General features: G+C 48.2%; 1 protein-coding gene across 3 annotated transcripts in view; it reads left to right on the top strand.

Moving 5' to 3' along the window:
• The window catches only part of MFN1 (mitofusin 1), a 1384201-nt gene that overhangs the window by 32011 nt on the left and 1330466 nt on the right, over nt 1–21724 (top strand). For all 3 annotated transcript variants that reach the window (XM_069618688.1, XM_069618687.1, XM_069618686.1), the window contains one exon: nt 13601–13719. In XM_069618688.1, coding sequence (XP_069474789.1) covers nt 13608–13719 — 112 coding nt within the window. In that variant the 5' untranslated portion in view covers nt 13601–13607. The remainder of the gene's footprint in view (nt 1–13600; nt 13720–21724) is intronic.

Genomic DNA, 21724 nt, shown 5'->3' with positions numbered 1-21724 from the left:
TGCTTGACGCCACGATGTTGAAAGGAACTTATGTTGCCTTCTGACCCAATTTTTTAGGGAAGTTGGGAATATTGTAATAGTTTTTCTCAAGGGATTATCGCTCACTCTATATCCACGTCCATAAGGTGTTGCATGATGTATCACATCCAGGCGAAACATGGTGGCGCTTAAGTATTTCTGGATACATCCTCCTCAGACGAGATGCACAGGGCCTCCACCCCCATGATGCCTTCCACCACAGATGAACAATGCATTATCTGTGCTAGTTTAGACCAGTGTGACCCGTTGGCACAGAGCTGGTGGCTAATAGAGACAAGGGTACTCTAAACAAAGTCCACTAAGATTTAAGGAAAAATAATAAACACAAGGTGTACAGAGGTGTTGGGGCAAAGACAGTTTTCCTTCCTTTTTTTGTCGCGGAAGCCCCTCTCTGACCTGACCCGCATTTCATAATCCTTTCCATCCCCACTATCAGCATATCACTTCATTTATTTTTCTACTCAACCGGGTGTCTGCTCTCTTCCACAGTAGTAGGCAGGTCTCCCTGACCAGATGTACTGCTGCATATGGCCACCTGGCTCGCAGCAGCCAACAAAGTGGTACATACCGCTGACTGGACCCCTGGCAATAGGATGAAACATGAACACACAGCGCTATATCCAGCAACTGCAGAGCACTTTCTCCGGGCAAGGGCCTCAACTTGTACAGCTCATGAATTGATGCCCAGCAACCGCCAACCTAGAAGGCCCAGCTGCTGGAATCTTCAGACTGCAAGCTCAGTCTTGATCGAGCGCTCAGCCCGTGGTTCAATGCAGTAGGGAGGCACCAAGTGCACCAACAATTATTTCTAAATCTGCCCCAGACACAGGATGTGATTGATGGATTAATGTCAACCATCTGAGCTTTCGAGCTATTCATCCTTCATGCTGGCCACTGAACAGCGCCTGCTATGTATTTTTACTTAAACATTGGCATCTGGGTCAACCTCTTTTCTGTACATTTTTCAAACTTCACCTTGCGATACATTTCGGTTTATTTAGTTTGTTATTTCAGTGGGAACGAAGGAAGAAGCAACAGGTGGGTGAAGTGAAAGGCTTTATTGCAGAATCCACAGGCGAATGGTTGCTGCATGCCTTCAGCTAGGTGTCTAACTGCAATCCATGCATAATATTGAATCTGCAGGTGGCAGCACTCTAACCTAGTGACACGCTTACACTTACATGTGGGTGACCTGCCTATGGTGCCCATCAGGTAGCCCAGGGCTTGCCATTATGGCTGGCAAGAACGTATATGTCACTTCTGACCCTGCAGCAGCCACCTTGCCTGCAAATCATTGGGACTGGAAAATAGAAGTGTTGAGTGCTCCTGCATTGCTTACACATGCCAGCCTGTCCACGCTTCATTTGCACCTATTGTTTGTGGTGACGGTGTTACCAAATACTTTAATCACTAATTGGATAGCATACTTTAAGTCCCCTTCTGTTATCCTACTGGGAAGCTTCACTCATACAAAATCACCAACCATCAGAGGCCTTTGTCACCAGTTAGAGTGAATCCAACTACTTATTACTAGCCTCTTGTGCTTCCCTCACACACACTTTTCATTCTGTAAATATGTGTCTTTTTGCTTTTCCCTGTGGTGTCATTCTACCACCAGGTTTTATGCAGCCTAAATCCTGCAAAGTGGCCACTCTTTTTGAGTGGGGAAGTTCTACAGTACAGTAGGCCCACACTACCCCTTCCATTCCTTTCTCCTAGACAAGGCCAGTTGCTTTATTTCTGATTCTTGTTAATCTGCTTAGAATCACATGCTGTGCATATGGTCTGACATCCAGTGGTAACTGCAGAGTATTGCATTTTGTCTTTCGAGGATTGAAATGGGACGTCGGCATAGGCGTGTCTGTAACACTATCCCTAACGTGACGTGTAGTGTACCCAAAATCCCTCACGCTTCGAGGTTCCTCAGATTGTTTTTTTCTGCCCAGATTACTGGTCGCCCTAATGCGGAGCTCTTACATAGAGATAGCGTTATTGTCGTAATTATCGACTTTAGTCATTATTCCTGTTAAGTTACTTCGACGGTTGAATCCTGTGCAATGCTGAAGACTGTTGCAGACTTTCGACGCCTGGTGATATGGCTGGCATTGCAAGTATGCCTTTCCTCTTTCACCCTTTGCTCCCTGGGTTTTGTCATCGCTGTACATGTCTTGCACTATGCAACAATTGTCTGCCACTCGACCACAACGCCAAGGAAGAACATGACACTCAAGCCCCTTCAACAGAATACCCAGAAACCTTCTCCACAGGGAGGGAACGGATCAGGCCGGTCCTTTCGTGGGCAATCTCGTTTTGTCCAAAACCAGTATGGTACAGGCAACAACTGGAATTCGGGACAAGGGTCCAATACCTCCACCAACTATCAACCTAGAGGACAGTTGCTTGGAAAGGGTAGAGGCAGAGGTTCCACTCCCAGAGGCGCCCCTGCCTCTGGTCAGAAATTACCTCTGGATCCAGGTCCCCTCCCATGCCGCCCCGGTCGGGGGGCGTTTAACATCTTTCCTCACTGCATGGAAGGGATAACACACCAGTGGGTACTCAAGACCGTCGCCCATGGGCACTGCCTAGAATTTTGACAACCACCGCCAAAATCAAGACGCCTGACTCCGGAACACCTGCGTATCCTACTGCAAGAAGTGGAGACCCTTCTAGGAAAGGACGCCATAGAATTTGTCCCTATTCTAAAGGTAAACAAGGGTATTTATTTAGTGTACTTACATGTACCCAAAAAGGATCGCACCATGCGCCTTGTGCTAGACTTGCACCCAACGAACAAGTTTGTCAAACGTCAGAAGTTTTGTATGCTCACTTTACAGGGCGTGATCCCTCTGTTGAAACAGGGGGATTACATGGCAACACTGGACATGAAAGATGCATACTTTCATATTTTGATGTTGCCATTGCACAGAAAATACCTAAGGTTCATGATGGAGGAGAAGCACTATCAGTTCAAAGTACTCCCCTTCGGCATTACCTCGGCACCAAGGGTCTTGCGCAGACTATCTGTCCCGATTTACCCTTACCTCGACGACTGGCTCATAACAGAGGAATACTACACAGCATGCCTATTGCACGCTCAGAAGACAATAGACCTTTTATTCAGTCTGGGATTCTCCATCAATGAGAAGAAATACAGCTTAGACTCCAGTCAAGTCAAACAGTTTCTAGGGGCTCTAATTCGGACAGGAGACGGCCTCGTCTTCCCCTCCAACGAGAGGGTTCAAAACATGCTGTTTTAGATCCCTCAGTATGTAGCCAGTCGGGAAGTGATGGTACGTAAGACCATGTGACTGTTAGGGATGATGGCGTCCTGCATTTACTTAGTTCCTCACGCGCGGCTGCGCATGTGTCCAATGCAAGAGTGGCTCAACAGCTAGTGGTGTCAGGCCAGCGGACAATGGGAAGATCTGGTAGTTGTCTCGCCAGCCGTCGTTCTCTCTCTGCAGTGGTGGTCGAGGGACAACCTCTTGAAGGGGAAAACCTTCACCACCTCCTGCAGTAGAAGCCACTCTCACGACTGACCCATCTCTCACGGGGTGAGAGGGCTCACCTGCTACAGCGGACGGCGCACTGCGTGTGATCCCCACAGGTAGCGTCCAACCACATAAATCTGTTGGAGCTACTGGCTGTATTCAAAGCACTGAAAGCCTTTCAGACTCAGTTACAGGGGAAGACAGTCCTGATCCTGAAAGACAGCACCACAGCCATGTATTACCTGAACAAACAAGGGGGCACACACTGTCCAGGATACCAAAACAATTGGATATGGGCTCTCAAACACAGGATGTTCCTGTTGTCCCAACACGTTCCAGGGGAACTCAATCTTCTGACAGACGTGCTCAGCAGAGATTTCCCACTGCCCGTAGAGTACGAATGGCGAATACACGAAGACCTCGTCTCCAACCTTTTCGCGCTATGGGGCTACCCAGAGATCGAGTTGTTCGCAACTCTGGAGAATGCCCAATGCCAAGATTATGCCTCCAGGTACCTCCAGAACGGCTCCAAGGGGACTGGTATCTCGATAGCATGGTCAGGGAAATTGGCTTACGCTCCCCCCTGACTCCCCTGCTCAACAGGAATGTTCACAAGATGCACCAGGAACCAGTCACCATGATATTGGTGACCCCCATGTGGGCCCGCCAGCCCTGGTTCTCTCATCTGATGGAGATGTTTCTCTCTCCTCCTATGAAACTGCCCTGCCCGTACAACATGTTATCTCAGGACAGGGGAGAAACACTTCACCCATGCCCGCAAACTCTGAAATTAGCGGCCTGACTCCTGAAGAGTTTGGACACCTTCAACTTCCTCAGAGATGCATTGATATACTTAAAGAAGCGAGGAAGCCGAACACCTGATATTGCTATTCCAGTAAATGGAAACGCTACGTTATCTGGTGCAATGCCAAGGGCGTCAATCCCATTGACTGCTCTCCTACTCACATTTTATTGTACCTGACTCACTTACTAGATTCAGGCCTGGTTTTTAATTCCCTAAAGGTTCACTTAACTGCTCTCTCAGCCTACACCACCTCACACCAGAAGGTGTTGTGGTGGAAGATACCAGTTATTAAGGCTTCCATGGAAAGGGTTAAAAGGATTCATCCCCCCATTTCGAACCCAGGTCCCGGATGGGACCTAAATGTGGTATTGACTAGACTAGTATGGTCTCCCTTTGAGCCTATGCATAAGGTAAATCTCAAGGATCTTACCTATAAAACAGCCTTCATAGTGGCTATAACTTCTATAAGGAGGGTTCATGAACTACAGGCCCTTTCAGTTCTAGACCCTTTCGTTACAGTTCAGAGATAAGGTGGTTCTGCGCACTCGCCCCGGATTTCCGCCTACATTTATTTCTAAGTTCCATGTGAACCAATCAATAGAACTGACTACTTTCTTCCAGAACCCCACTAATGTGGCCGAAAGAAGCCTACACACATTAGATGCCCACTCCATCCTCGGGACTAGGCAATCGGGCTTCCGGAAAGGACATGGCACAGAAACAGCCCTGGTGGATCTGAAGAGTCAGATCACCCAAATCATGGACAAAGCCAAGCCTGCTCTTCTGCTCCTTCTAGATCTCTCAGCCGCTTTCGATCTGGTTGACCACAAGACTCTCACTTCACACCTCACACACTCAGCCAACTTCTCTAAAGAATCAGCTCTCTGGGTCACCTCCTTCCTAGAGGGAAGAGCCATGAAAGTCTTCTCGGACATCGCCAATGCCACTCCCACGACAATCCACTGGAGGGTCCCTCAAGGATCCTGCATTGCACCCACACTTTACAACTTATTCACTAAGCCCCTCTTTGACAAACTCGACTCATACGGTATCACATACATGAATTACGCGGACGACACACAAGTACTTCTACCCCAGGATCATACAACGAAGACGCCAGGCATTCCACACAATTTACTCCATCATCAAGGCCTGGATGGCAGTTAATGGCCTTTGCCTCAATGGAGACAAGACTGAAATCATGATATTCGGTCAACAGAAAACCCTAGACAAACTGGACAAACTGTACGCTAACTTCTTCATTGACAACTCCATCATCCCCGTATCCACAGCTGTAAAGACACAGAGTATACCTAGACTCTTCACTATCTATGACCAGACAAGTCAGCGCAATCACTTCCTCATCTGCGCATACCACTAAACTCATAAATGCCATCAAGCCATACCTCTCTAAACCCAACTGCCTCTCTATAGCTAGAGCAACCATTGGAGCCAAACTGGACTACTGCAATGCCCTCCTAGCAGGCACATCAGCCAAAAACATAAACAGACTTCAAGTCACGCAGAACAATGCTCTCCGGGCCGCTCTTAGCATCCCAAGAAGAGAGCATATCTCCCATGCTAGGCACTCAGCCCAGTGGCTCCCGGTTAAAGAGCGGATCACTCTCAAAATCCTCACCCTCACACACAAATGCCCCTCTCTCTCTCTGCCCCGTCCTATCTATCAGAGACCATCTTCAAATCATCCTCCTCCCGTCACACTAGGACGCAATACTCCAACCTACTCTATATCCCACGCATCAAAAAAGCCAAAGCTGGGGGCCTAAGTTTCCCCTACATTGCAGCCAAGACCTGGAACGCTCTTCCTGCAGATATTAGAGCGGAAAACTCACTCCCGATCTTTCGCAGGAAACTGAAAACCTCATTCTTTGCAAAATAATATGAGACTCGGGAATCCATGTAAATATACTGCGTTGCAAATTTGTACAAACGTCCATGGCTACTGTAAATAATGTATTTGAATGTAAATATTGTATCCTTTGTAACTATGATATTGTCTGTAACAAGCGCCACGATGCCCCCGGGCTGACGTGCGCTCTACAAATCTGAATAAATAAATACATAAATAGATGTGCGCAGGGCAGTCATGTTTTACCTGGAAAGATCCAAACCACTGAGAAAGACAAACCAATTTTTTGTTTCACTGGCAGCTGGTAGAGAAGGGTATCCTGTCTCTAAATCAGCAATCTCAAGCTTGATTGTCAAATGCATCACACTCTGTTACACTCTTGCTAAGAGAGAACTGCCTGTTAGGGAGGATTCTCTTTAAAGGCACATTTCCCTTACCTATAGAGACCCCCAGCAGCTCTGCTGGATTTGAAGGGTTTATTGTTTTCTCCTGCTAAGAGTGAGACTCTTTTTCCCACTCTTAGACATATTGCTGATGTGTGTTTTAGGCTATTTTTGTGCTTAGGGTCTATGGGTTTTTTCTCACCCTCATAGTTATCATCTTTTTACATGAGTTACACAGCACCCTCAGTGCAGTAACACAGGGGTGTCATAGTGACCCCCAAACATAGATTCCATACCCTGGGCCTGACTACTGTCTCCCAGGGCATGTAAAGTTACCATTGACTTTACTAGTCAATAGTTATGGACAAAACCAGTAAAAACCATCTTACTATGGAGGTACTAAAAAGGGTTAATCGTTTTTCCCTGGTGTTCATTTTCGAGAGGGTACTGTCCAGTCCCTCTCTCCAAAGTTTCTGGCTAGTGTCAGTGGTTACTACTATTAATGTTCGACCGCAACTATTTTCCAATGGGATTTTCCCATTATTCAAGGCTACGACTTTTACTGACAGCCTCTAACGTACCGCCGGGTTATTTTAATATTAACTTTAATCCGGTGTTTTTTTTTGCCAGATCTTTAATAATATTTCTTTCTCGTGTCTCGATCTGTAATGCAAGCCCAGGTCGGGGATCCTTTGTTCGTCCTTTTGGTGGGCTTCTGCACAGAAGCCCTCCTTTCAGTCTGGGGTAGACAGGATGTGTGGGAGGGGGAGTAGGCACCCTGGACAGGGTTACCTAGGCAACCCAAGTTGCACTCTGCCCTGATAGGCTGGGGGGTTATCCTGCCAGGATAGCCACCCCACTGCGTGAGTGACAGCTAGGCTGTATGAATGGGGGTTTTTCTGCATAAAAGCAGGGATCTGAGGACTGGAGGACAAGACGTCGCCACTGGACCTAAGAAATCCGAAGAGGAGAGAAGCCGAAGACATCTGCAACGACTGATCCACCGGTGAAGCCCTGCTGCAGATCCTCACCACTTTTCTCCAACGACAAGAGAAGATCTTCACCTGCAAGAGCCTTCTTCCCTTGAGCTGGTGGGGCCCACCAGTTCGCCAATCGCCTTCCAGGACCTGCCTTGGTCGAATCGCCAGTGCCAAGCACTAAGAGACCGGTTAGACAGGCACCTGTCCACCACGACCGCGATTTAAAGAAACGTACCTTTTTATTCCGTTTTGGCATCAACGCAGCTGGCTTCAACCTTGGGCAGTGCAGTAACTCAAACCTTCCTCCACGACGAGAGTGTAACGCTCACCTGATTCCCGTAGAGGCGCCGGTCTTGACTGGGCGTATACCGTATCTTCAAAGGTGATGTGTAACACACGGCTGGCTCTTTGGGCTGGACCTCTGTGCACTGTATGTCTGACTCGAAGGGTAAGATGTCTGCAGATAGAAAATATGGGATTAAGGAACTGGGTTATTGAATGTCTCTCTCTTCTTCCCTTTCTTTTCTCCTGTAGAACCCCAAAGGTTAACGCTCTCACCTTAGGTAAGTGAACGCCGTGCTCTCCATCTGCCTCGGGGCAGGGTGCTGTAACCAGTTTCTTCACTGGATAAGGGGAGCAGGCCTCTTGACTTCAGAGGACTGCTGTCCGTCGTTTACTGCACGAACGGTAAGTTTCGAGTAATTCTAATGTCTTTAAAGTCTTTAGTAATGATGTCTCTTGTTTTGCAGGGTTCCGGCGATGGCGGATGACGGGCTGAAGTGAGTTGAAGATGGAGCCCGTGTGATGAATAGAAGCGCCTGGAAGCACGTAAGTAAGCGCTTGTTGCCTGCTCACGATGCGCTCTAACTGTCTTTTTATTTTGCAGGTACAAGTTCGGAGCGGCTGCAGGGTGCCGGAATACCCACTGGGTTAGATGTGGAAAGGAGTAATGGCACGTGAGTATTAAAGTTCCCCAATGTCTTTAAACGCACCTTGTTTTGTCTTTCAGATGCGGATGCAGCGCCGAAGGCCTCCGGAGCGTGCGAAGAGTTTCAGATGCCGGAATGCAGTGTGAAGACCTCCGGAGCGCACGAAGAGTAGGTAAGCCTTTGTCTTTCAGATGCCGGAATGCAGCGCGAGGCGTTGGTGACAGCCGATGGACCAAGTAAGTGAAGAGCTGTCACTGAAGACCGTAATGCTAACCTGTTCTTTCTTGTCTTTATAGGTGTTGCTGAAGACTGGATTCAGGATGGTAAGCCTTTTTCCTTAGGCCCAGGATCAGATGCAGAGGACACGATGAGCGTTCTGCTGCAGAGGATGCAGAATAACGCAAAGCAAGATTCATCCATCGGGTGTGGTTTAAATAGCCTCCTGTAGTGCTTAGGTGTCTCCTTCCACAGCCACGCCTAGGTAAGAAAAGAGTTCCTGCTTTCCAGAAGAGTTCCAGTGTTCTGAATCTAGGGAGTGGCTCCTGCCCCACCCAATAGGAAAAGTAGTTCCAAACAGAAGAGGATCAGAGGCTCAACTGGCAGGCAAGTAAGCAGCATGGTCTGCTGCAGGTAAGTCCACCCAAGCATTATGAGCCCGGCGCTTCCAGCGCTGGGACTGGGCATATTTATGAGCCTGGTTCCACTGGCACCAGGACTGGGTCCAAAAGGTCCCAATTGGGACTGGTTGGCACTCGGAACCTGGGTTATGGATCTGCTTCCAAGGGAGTTGGGAAAACCCTGACCTTTTGGAAGCAGAGATCATGACAGAGAGCCTCTCTTCCTCTGCTGGATCTCCCGAACTGCAGGAGCTGGTAGGAACTACCGCCACCGCAGGAGCCTCATCCACTTTTAAGGTACATTGTTCCGCCAGGCCTCCCATTTCGTTGGGTACTGCTAAAGGTGTTTTAAATCCTTTACTTACCTTCTGGGCTGGCCACCCCTTTCGTCTAACATTGTCTTTTGACTTTCTGCACCCTCCTTTTCGAACCGTTAAACAAAGACTTGACTGCAGCTACTAGAACCGTTTGATCCTGGGCACTTTGCCTTGTACCCCTCACTCTGGCACAGGCCTAGTGACTCTGGCTAAATCTGTTACAACTGCCTTCTCTAGATTGCTTTTCATCAAGAAATGTGTTGGTGCACCTAAACTCTTATAATCACCTTTTCCTCCCCCTTTATATATTGTTGAAGTGCCATTTTGCTCGGTTTTCACCTAAGTATTACTTATGCTAAAGTATTACCTTGCCTAACTTGTTCACACTCCAATTGGGAAGTGTTGCTGGTGTGTTTAGGAGTCTAATCCTGTATAACTTGACCTTTCCCTCCCTCTGTAGACATTGTTAGAGTGCCATTTCTGCTTGGTTTAAACTGTGCCGTTTTGCTCACTTTTCACTCTTGCTCAAACCTGTCTACAATTTAAATAGGGAGATGTGTATACTTTTCTTGACTGTTTTAACTTCCTTTTAATGATAGTGATTTGTGTGTTGAACCAAGAGTGTGTCAAATATATATTCTTTTTAATACAAAGATTTGGTCAGTGTTTCCTTGTTCCATAGTATTGTAGTCCTATTGTGTAAACCCTGAATACTGCTCATCTCCCTCTTGTTATAAATCTGACTGCTCAGCCACAGCTACCAACTAAATCTGTGTGGTACGGACTGATACCAACGGGGATTTATTGCCTATACCTGTAATCCTAATCTTCTGTAGTGCTCCCTAAGGGAACTGCATAGGATTCTGCCTAACACTGCCTGTCAAGCCTAGAGCACATTCTACTCGAGGTACTGGGACTTCCATTGCATTCATTGCAAATGTTCCCCTAGAGTCCATTTGCAAAGCGGCAACCTGGAATTCTGTACACACCTTTACAAAACACTATTGTCTAGACACACATTCTAGGTCTGATTCCCAGGTGGGACAAGCAGTATTAAGGCATCTTTTCACTACTGTTCCTTCTCACAACCCACCTCCTACTCCGGGTACTGATCGCTAGTCTATGCACAGCATGTGATTCGAAGCAGATGAACAAGCCTCAGAAGACCTGCATTACTCATCGTAATAGCATTTCTGATGATTGTATATGCTTAGATTCACATGCACCCACCCTTCCTCCCTGCTCAAGTGGAAGGAACATAGACGTCTTGCTACTTTCTCTCTTTTATGTACTCCTCACGATTGTCATTGGGCTCCGTCATGGCAGAAAAAATACAATTGGAGGGACCTCGACGTGTGAGGTTTTTTGGGTACACTACACGTCACGTTAGGGATACCCCTATGACGACGTCACCTTTTGATCCTTGAAAGACAAGATGCAATACTCTGCAGTTACCACTGGATGTTGGACCGTATGCACAGCATGTGAATCTAAGCAGATACAATCATCAGAAATGCTATTACGGTGAGTAATGCATGTCCTATTCCTCTACAACATAGTGGGACTGTACTGTTGTAATGGTAGTCTACTTTGTGCTCTGTGTGCTCTGTGATACCACAACTCTCAAGGAGTGTGTACATTTCGGAAGGCCTGACTGGCGGTGCCTGTGATGGCCACTAACAGTAGCCTGTCCCAAACGGAGCATGGAGGGAGCAAAGGAGCAGCTTGGCCCTCGGAATACACACTGAGGTGGTGGTGTAGTGTCTGGGGGAGCCAGTGGTCCCCGAGAGGGGAGATCTCATTGTCGCCTGGGAGCAGGCTGCAGTGCCTCGGGAGGAGCAGCATAGGCCATGTGGCAGGTGGTTGTGCCCGCTAACTGTTTTCCGTGGCCCTCCTCTGGATTACCACAACCCGTCGAGGGCGATGCTGCTGGGGGACCTGAGGAGCTGTGAGCCAGCTGGTCAGGATGACTGAGGCACAGGCTACATGCTTGCTGGGAGGAGTGTGGCCACCTGGGCTGGATTTTGCCTAGGGCAGAAGTGTAGAGGGAGGCGGTGACAACCCCAATATAGAGGGACCTGGAAAAGAAGTATGAAGGTGCACAGCTGTGTGGGAGAAGTGGTCTGGGCTATAGCATGGATGCGAGCCTCGTAAGGCCAAACTGGGATGTCTCCAGAGGCTTCCTTAGGCGGGGGGGCTCTGACAACAGCTGACCGAGAGGTAGGCAGGTGGCAATAGAGATCTGGGTGGTGCCTGTCTCGCAGGATGTGATCCACTGTAAAGAGGATCCCTCACCCCCATTGCTGGCTGGAAGCTGTAAAGAGGCTCAGCAGCAGCCCATGTCTCCAAAGAAAGCGCCAACCAAGACCAAACCCATATCTTCAATCTGGACTCTGAAGCCTGCATCTGACAAGAAAAAGGAGAAAGAAGGAACTGGAGACAAATAGTGATACAGCAGGCACCAAAGGGCATGGAGAAATCTGAAGCAAATCCACTGACGAAACATGACCTGTTGGAGTGCCTCAGAACTCGAGGGACGAAATTTCATGCACTGTCAAAAAGGAGATTCAAGAAGCAACTGAAGATATCCATAAATATCTTTCAGATCTCTAAAACGATATGAAGCGGGTCAGCTCCAGGATGAGTGACGCAGAGGACTCGCTGCAGTCTCTTCAAGAAGATGTCTGGGGCGAAACAGAGCATGAGCCCCTTGATTGCTAACAATTGAAGATCTTGAACAAACACAGGATAGAGAACCTAAGGATTTGTGGGAGGCAGAGGGGGAAGGGACTGATTTCAGGGGCTGGGTGCTACAGTTCTTTAAAGAAATATTCCCGAACATTGCAAGTGACAGCATCAGCTTAGACTGGATCCATAGGGTCGGGCTGCAAAAAAGGGTCCAAAGACGCAACCCATGGACATAATAATGAAGTTCCATGCGTACACAGTTATGTAGAACATTCTGTGTGCCTCAGGACAACATGGAACCCTCACCTACCAGAGCCAGAAGCTCATATATTGGGACCTGGCTGCCCTCATGCTGTAGAAGAGGCAGGCATTCCGCCCGTTAACGAAAAGCAACAACTAAGGTTTAGTATAGATGACCTACCCATTTGGCGGCCTTTTCACCTGGGAAGAGAAGCAGTGAAGATGCACAACCCCTGAGGAGGCAGTGAAGATCCTGGGTCTGACGCTCAGCTCTGCAGTCGAAGACACTCGAGAAGGTCCCCTGGGGTCCCTCGGGCCGTGCAAGAGTATCACCTGATGGCAGGGGTTGGAGGGTTTGGCGGTGCGTGGGCCTTCTAATTGGTTGTTTGCTCCATACTGGAAATGCATAGGGTGACTAATGTTGCAGCGTTACACCCGAGACTAGGTGAGCCGGTCGTAGTCTTGATAGACCAATTAAAACTCGCACCCCAGCGTACACATTTCTTGTTAGTTAAATGTTGTTAATATTTATATTATTGGTTGTTGGGATGCACAATGCATGGTAGGTATTTCAATGCTGTTGAGGTGGGAGGATTGAAGGCGCACAACAGGGTGGCATGGTGGGGTGCTTGGTCACTCTGGAGCTATGCAGTGAGCAACATGCGTACAGTCTGGTTGTAGAGACTAGTCTATAGAAATTCTGCTTAGGTTGATCTCACATAATGTCAGGGGATTGAACCACACCAGGAATAGAGCTCAGCTTTTCCGTAGGTTAAAGGAACAGCACGTCGATGTGGCATGCCTCCAAGAGATGCATCTGAGGAGAAGGGAGGAAATACTCACAGGGGTTCCATCTGTCTAGGGGTACCCAACAGGGTTGCTCTCTCTCCCCACTGTTGTTTGCCCTAGCGTCTGAGCCTCTTGCTGCGAAAACTGGGATGGACAACTCCATCCAGGGTGTCTGCTACAGGGGCAGTATGTATAACATAGCCCTGTTCGCAGATATTATTTTAATCCTGACTGAAGCTGAATCTGCCATCAGAGATGGTCAGGCTTCTTGTACTCTTTCATGGCATTTCAGGGTTTAAGATGAACATGGCGAGCAATAAATAAATGGCTGGTGTTAACTGCATTAACCTTTCATTTAAATTATGTTTGCATGCTGACAGTGTTCAAAATGTTGGTGTCCTGCTTTGTTTTAAACAGGCAGCATTTCACTATATATCTTGTTTATTTCACAGATAAGTCATGGATGAAAGTACTTCTCCACTGAAGCACTTTGTGCAGGCTAAGAAAGCCATCACTGCGATATTCGATGACCTGTTTTGCTATGTCACTGAAGGGACAGATTTTGTGGATGGTATGTAATGCCATAATTTCCTGTCTTTCTTGCCACCCCCTTGTTGGAAACCACTGCAGTGGAATGATGTTTCACACTTGTCAGAGGGATATGTTACTTTTTCATTTTAACAAGCAAAATGCTTTTATTTTTCTGATTTGAGTTCCCAATTGTGGTGAAAAACAAATATGATTTAAAGACACAAGTGTTAAAAAGCTGACATGAACAAACGAATTCCTTTAGCATAGCCGGCAAACATTTTCTGACGATTTATTGTTTTTAAAAATACATAACACTTAACTATATGATCTAAATTCTGTAAATAGTTGACGGTATACAAGTTCAAGATCATCAGAAGGCTAAATGGTCTAATAGACGGTACTCTGCAAACACACTTCAGCGAACTGGATGTCTCTCTGAATATATCCCTTAAATACACGTTCTGTTAATTGTCCATCAGGCTGGAATTGCCAAAGATGTAACAAAGTCGGACATTTGCCTTCGTTCCAAGGCGTGTCACGGGGGGGCGGGGGTGTCTGTCTCATTTAGGTTGTCCATGCCGACTGACCCGTAAACCTCCCAACCTATGTTTTAGTCCATGCAGGGGAGTTACCTCAATACTACTAAGTGGAGCGGTGGTATACATTGCTGGTGTTTACTCCCCATGCTGAAATAGAAGAAAACAAGTATGTAAATATGGGTCCAGAACAACCTCGCCAATCCCCACGATTAATGATGCACCTGAATCCAGAAAGGGCCAGACCGAAAACCCAGTGCAATGTAAACTTCAGTAGTCCGTAGAACAGGCGATGACAGCACAATGGTACGAGGCAAACAAAAGAACAATAGTCTGCAGGGACCAGACCAGACGGCATGCAAATGCAAACTACGTCCGCTAAAGTAGTACATTTTCCAGTCTGGGAGCAGGATCCAAGGTATGAAGCTTTTGGGATGGTAGCACAGAAACAAAGGTTTTGTAGGTGAAGATCCAATTCTATCAGGAAGTTTTTGGTATAAGGAGGTGCCTGGAAGCAGGACATTTTCCAAGAGCAAGGAAAAGTGTAGGGGTAGATGGAAGGTAGGAATTGGTCAACTCAACAAGGGCAGGTGGTGTGAGAAGCAGCAAGTGGTGAAACCTATAGTAGGGGGTGCCGAATACTGAGCCCAGGCTATTGTGAGAACATACCCTGACCATGAAGATGGATGCGAAGCAGCAATAGTAGGCAGTGTTTATCCAATTCAAGGAAGGCAGTGCCACCAGATAGCACACACATGGACACAAAAAGGGATTACCAGGAGATTGGTAATGTGGAGACGGCAACAGTACTAAAAGGCGCTAATAGGCGAAAGTCCAGTCAGAAAGTCAAAGTGCCTGAAGGTGTTAACACAAAGAATGCACCAGGACCAAAAGAAAACCAAAGGCAAATAGATTTTTACTTGTAACGTTGAAACTCAGAAATGCACTCGCCTGTAGTTAAACTTTGTTGAGCGTGGAGCTGTGGCGGCTTTTATGCTTTTAGCCCTGTGGATACACTTTTGGCTTCAGCACTGCACGCGTACGTGACGTTGCATACCCGCTTGCAAGGACTTCTGTACAATGTAGTCCGCATCGTATCCTCCACTCACCAAATCTCCAGGAAGCTGCCGTGCCCCTGGAGAAGGTGTTGTGTTGGCTGCCGAAAATCAGAACGCAGCCCCTGAAAGATGCGCTACCTGTGCAATCCAACCATAGTTGTTGGCTACGGTGACGAATCGGTGGATGTTGTCCCCTTTTCACTAGGAGGAGCACCTTTGCATGAGAACGACTACTATCCCGGGGGAATGCAGTATTCTGATAACACATCACCATCCCACACACACTCCTCCCCTGTCCACTTCGCCTCTGTGCCAACATCCCTATGTATGTCAGTAGGGTTGAGAACTCAATCCTCTTTAAAAGTACTTGGACAAGGAAGAACAGGAACCACCTAGATGGAGCCTCATTAGAGGGGGTGCTGTTGCGTGACAGTAAGATGGCTGAAAGACCTCGCAAACGGCGGCACCATGCATCCTAAAATATCCTGCGCTAACATGTCCGACTAGCGCTGTGAATAACTACGGTGTGCTTGTAACATCACGGGGCACCATCAGTTCTCAACTGCGACCTCTCTCTGTGCTGCTGAGAGCTGATCGGATCCCCCTGGCTAGCGCCGAGGCCGGGTAACGCAATGCGGTGGGACCTTGTGGAGGGACGGGCTCGGCCACGTCTCCAGCTCCTTGGGGCCTTGGAGAAAGCTGCAGAGGCTGCTAATGGGGGATCGGAGCGGGGGGGCCACCAAGAGACGGGGGACTTGTGGACCAGCCTTCTGATGCCATGGGCCGCTACAGCGCTGTTAGAACTTCACCCCGGTGAGTTTGGCACCACTGAGACTCGCCCCACCCCCTGCAGCCACCAGTGTACATCCTTCTACGAGCCCGCTCCACAGTCACCCAAGGGGTGCATGGTCGTCCCGCTGAGACCCGCTCCCCACGTCAGCTGCTCCCGAGTGCCCCTTCTTTTGAATTAAGACACTTCAACCAGCCCAGCCCATGACCAGGATGCTGGAGAGACAGCTCCCCTCCCCCCCCCCGCAAGCATGGAGCTACACCCCTCACTCTGATCCTACCTTCTTGGTCATTTAGCCCTCCTGCTGGCCTGACTCTGCACCATGCTCCTGGATCCTTCTCATCAGAGCCCACAAAGGCAGGTCAGACCTGGGCACGCTCCTTGCTGGGAGCCCCCATATAGGGAGCCCCCACATATCCGCTACTCCCCAGCCTAATAACCTCCATACCAGTACTGGCCTGTGACAACCCTGTGGTGGGAGTTAGAACCTTCTGCCCACCAGCGGCGATAGCCTGCCCTGCTGAGATCCTTGTTGGATACACAGGTGGGGTGTCATCCCTCGGTGCCGACACATTTTTTGGAAAGATGGTGACCAACAGAAGACAGGCGAAAATCGATCCGACCGGCGGCCGACGCGGCCCCCACTGTGGTCAATGTTTTTACCTTGAACCAAACTCTGCTTGCCCTAAAAAACCAGTACAGACACCCTGGGCTCGAAGATAGACACGCTGACTTGCAGGGTTGAGACCTCACCATACAAATCGACAAACTGTCTGGCCGGATGAACGAGGCAGAGCAGTGAATAGGGGAAAACGAAGGTAGGTTGGTAACATTACAGAGAGAGGTGTTGTACCTGCAACAATCTGTAAAACGTGTGGAAGCCAAGAATGATGATCTCGAGGGGCAATCCCCCAGAAACAATATTCAAATTGTCGCATTCTGGAATCTACACACATAGACAGTATGGAACTATTATTTATTTTAATATTTATAAAGCACCACATGCCCATGGCCTCAGAGCGCACATAAAGGACAGACAAGGACAAAGAGTGTCAGGATTGCAGGGGTTGGCGAGCAGGCCGGGTAGCCAAGGAGGTATCAAGTTTAACCTGGGTTGAGATTAAACACGTATGTTTTGATTTGTTTCGTGGAAAAAACTCATTTTGGACATACTCAACCACCCTCCGATATCTTCCATATTTCTTGTCGAAAGGGCATATTGATCTGTCGCCCCCATGCCTCCCCCTGGTGCTCCGGACAGACCACTTATCGCCAGAATTCTTAATTACAGAGACAGAGACATCCTTCCCAGAGCCGCATGTGATAAAGGACGAACTCCGCTTGGGATCCTCCGTCATCCGGCTGTTCCCGGACTTCAGTCCACAGGTCCATGACGCATCAGGAGGTTAAAAACAAGCTCAGAAAGAACAACATCCAGTACGCCATGCTATGCTTTACCCTGCTAAACTCTACACAATGGAAAAACCTGGTTCTTCACCACCCCTGCATTGGCAGACCGCTTTGTGTCTGAACTGACTATCCTGAGGTTGATGTACACACATGCCTACCCTCTTGAAATACGATTGAGCAGCCCCATCTTGAAACTGAGAAGAGATGGGCCGACACCACGTTAGTGTGAAACTGGTGTTGCTGCTGTGTTGTCGAGCGAGCAGTGCTGCCGCGCTCGGTACCCTGTTGGTATGTTCACGGTGCCTACACAGTCAAAGATTGAACTTTCAGATTCATAAGCGTAACAGCTGTGTAATATACTGGGAGCAGTGTTTGACTAGGATATTATTTTATGTCGCAATGCTTCATTCCCAATTCCTAAGTTGAGTGAACATGGGGGGGTGAATCACTAAAAGGGGTCACCAACAATAAAAAGTTTTGCGTGGTGGTTAACCATGCTAAACTGCATGCGGTTAATATACTCTGCTTACAAGAGACACGCCTCCTGGTTGACAGCCCACTCCCACGGGCTAGTGGTTGGGGGGGTACACAGATATGGATCCTCATGTGATCAAGCTGAGGTGGGATTGGGAAGAAGCAGCAGGAGAACCTATGGGAGATGGGTTGTGGGCGCGGGCCTAGAGATACCATAAGAAAGTGTCTAGAAATGCGAGATTGCAACAAATTCAGTTGTATATCACCCACAGAGCGTACATGACTCCTCAGAGGATTGCGCAATTTAAGAATGCGGGGACGCAGAAATGTCCTAAATGTAGTGAAGTAAGTGCGGGCATGATAAACATGTTTTGGGCATGCCCTGAAATACAGAGATTATGTGGGGAGGTGGCCCATCGTTTAAACGAGAAAGTAATTAAACTAGAAGTGGAGTCCCTGTGGGCGCGCATGCTGGGGGGGGTTTCCCAGGCCACAAAAGATGAAACGTGAGTAAACTAAAGGACTTGGCCTATTTTCTGGCCAAGTGTAGGAACGCCATGGGCTGAGAAAGCCATCAATAGACCGAGAGTTGAGGTATGGTGGAGTGACCTTCAGAAATGGGTTTAGGTGGAGACTGTGGTGTGGAGCGAAGCAGTTAATAGATGGGGGGATGACTTGGGAGAGTCATTGATGGCTTGGAGACAAGTAGTGGCCACACTGCTTGACTCGGCGCAGAACGACTCTGAGGTAGAAGACTCCTCCACTGACGCAGAAGAGTGTATACCCTTACAAGATTTGACGGAGGTTGGTGTAGAGTAAGCTTGGGGGGGGGGGGGGAGGAACTTTGTTGTTATTGTTTGACTTGTTGTGGTTGCTTTGTCGAAAAAATTAAAATCAATACAAATTAATTTTAAAAAAAAAGATGTGGATCCTCATACTCTTCGCAGTCCAGAGGCGTCGCGATCTACATAACCAGCCATTGAGGTTTCGATTGCACGAAAAGATGAGCGACTCGGGGGGCCGCTACGTTTTCCTAATTGGGGAATATTCGGGGTACAAAACTCTACTCATTAATATATATACTCCTAATATAGATGCTCCCGAATTATTCCTGAATTGTGTGGTAATGATCCATAAATTCTCAGCATATGAGGTAATATGGGTGGGTGTCACGCGCTGTACTCCCTGGCGCTTGTGGGCCACTTGGCGGCTGTCCCGCAATTGGGATGTTCCCTTCTACCTTTTTCTCACTTACTGGTTCCTCGGTGTAGTCTTTCCTCTGCACGGTGTTGTTTACTTCCTCATTCTATTTAGCCATGTCCCTCTGTTTCCACATTGCGTTGCAACCCTTTCGCTTTGCTTCCAGTTTACACGCTAGTGCCTTTTCTGTCTTGTGCTCTCTCTTGGCCTTTGGCCCTGTTTTCGTGCTTACTATGCTTTGTGGATTTTGCCTACTTTCCACCCTCTTTGCCTCCACCTTTTGGGTTGCGTCCTGTTCTGTTTTCTTTACGGCCATTCTGGCGTTCTCTTCTTCTTTGCCTTTCTAACTCTTCATTTCCCTCTTTTGGCTAGGCTTGTTCGGTTCTCATCTCTCCTCTTACGTCTCTCTGCCTCTTCCGGCTTTGCCTTCCTTCCCAGTACCTTCATTCCCGCTGCCAGGCTTAGCCACTTCTGCTTACCTTGCCGTTCCTTGTGGCATTTTCTCCCCGGACGGCTCCATCCACTGTTCCACCGCGGATTCCGTCCTCTGACGGCTCGTCTGCTATTCTACCTCGGATCCTTTGACTGTTACCAGAGACACTCAGGTCTCCGCCCCAGACGACTCTATCCGCTGGTCCACCGCTAATCCTTTGTCATCAGTGGCTACCCAGGACTTTAACTTCCACTTACCATCTTCCTTGCACCGGATCGAATTCCTCCTTTACCAAGTCACCTATCTGGAACTTACATTGCACCACTCAAGTCCGTGGAAAGGAGAGGCTTTTTCTGCCCCAGGCGTTTTCCTCTCTGGATCCTTGAGAAGGGGGCGCCATCTGCTTGCCTCCATAGGTATGGCGGCAGAGTGGCTTTTTCTCGAGGGAGACCATACCTCATCAAGAAGAGATGCAAAGAACGCAGCAAGAAGCATCCTCTGAAGATACAGGTAAGGAGGAGGAGGTTTTTTTGGATCTAGTGCAGAATCCATTACTATAGATAAACCTGACAGTGGTTGACTTCAACATTGCCATGTCCCTGGACCTAGACTTATTAGTGACAACGCAAACCACCCCATCCAAAGCCGCTACTGCCTGGGGGAACATAGCAAAATCATTTGGGTTGGTGGATGTATGGCGATACCAGCACCCTACTACCAGGGAATTTTCATTTAATTTGGGGGCCAACAGCAATGCGTCTAGGATAGATTACATTATGCTTACCGCTCCTCTGGTAGGGACCACACAATTTTCCAAAATACTGCAGAGGACACTTTCCGACCACTCCCCTATAGTTGCAACCATTTCCATCCTCGATACGGTGTTACACGCCCCGCGGTGGCGCTTCTGCCCTCGGGCCCTGGAAGTCTAGGTGTTCTGGTTAGGGATCTGGGAAGACATTCAGGAATATTTCCAAATTAACGCAGGCTCTGTGCCTGACTTTAGAACCATGTGGGAAGCCTTTAAAGTCTTCATTAGGGGTTGCTATATATCCAGACAAAGGGGTGTTCTTAAATCCTTGAGGGGGTCCCTCCGTAGACTGGAGAATGATATTAAAGACCTGGAACATAGAGTAATGGGAAGGATCCCTAGACTGAGGAACTGTTATCCAGTAAGAGACTTGAGCACCATGAGATAGCGAGCAGGGAGGATAGGTACCTGGGGACCCATTATATGCCACAAAATATGCAGAGGGATGTAGACCCAGCCGCACACTCGCCTCGGCGATCCGCGAAGATGGGGACCTGGAAGGAATTATGGAGGTCTCAGACACCTCTGTGTGCTTGGTTCTGGATACTAGCGAAATCAACAATACCTTTTGTGACTGTTATGATTCCCCATACTCGTCACAATTGAAGGTCTCCGACAAAGAAATTGGGTCATATCTTGATCGGGCCGACCTGGTTTTGGTTGGACCCCATACACGCAGATCTGATGAATATGCCTCTGCCTCAGTTGAAGAGATCTGCAAGGTCATCCGTGATCTCACTGGTGCCAAAGCCCCTGGCCAAGACGGCAAATCTGCCGAATTCTATAAGGAATACGTCGGCACCATAGCTCCTCACCTCTGCACGAGGCCTCATGTCAGCAGGTCTTCTCCCAGAATCCACTAGAACAGCAGTGGTTACTCTACTGCTCAAACCCGACAAAGACCCTACCAACTGTGTATCCTATAGGCCCCTGAGACTCATAAATACCTATAATAAAATCCTGGCAAAGCTCTTGGCAGACAGACCATCCCACATATGAGCACCCTTGTCTTTCCCAACCAGGCAGGGTTTATCCCTGGTAGATCCACACAAAATAACCTAAGGCGGCTGTTCTTACTTATACACAACATCCATGACGAGGTACCCATAGTAGTTGCGGCATTAGATGCTGAAAAGGCCTTCGACTCCGTTTAGTGGCCCTTTGTATTTGAAATCCTTCGTAGATCCGGTCTGGGTCTTAAATACATACAGTGGATTCGACTGCTTTATTCGGCCCCACGGCTGTGATTTTGTCAAAATCAGCTGACTTCAGAGTGCGTTTATCCAACTAGAGGCACAAGACCGGGATGCACATTCACTTCCATCCTCTTTGC

The sequence above is a fragment of the Ambystoma mexicanum genome, chromosome 10, assembly GCF_040938575.1.
Source record: "Ambystoma mexicanum isolate Mex_15411 chromosome 10, UKY_AmexF1_1, whole genome shotgun sequence".
NCBI lineage: Eukaryota > Metazoa > Chordata > Amphibia > Caudata > Ambystomatidae > Ambystoma > Ambystoma mexicanum.
The sequence above is the reverse complement of the archived record's forward strand: the minus strand, read 5'-3'. Positions and strand labels throughout refer to the sequence as shown.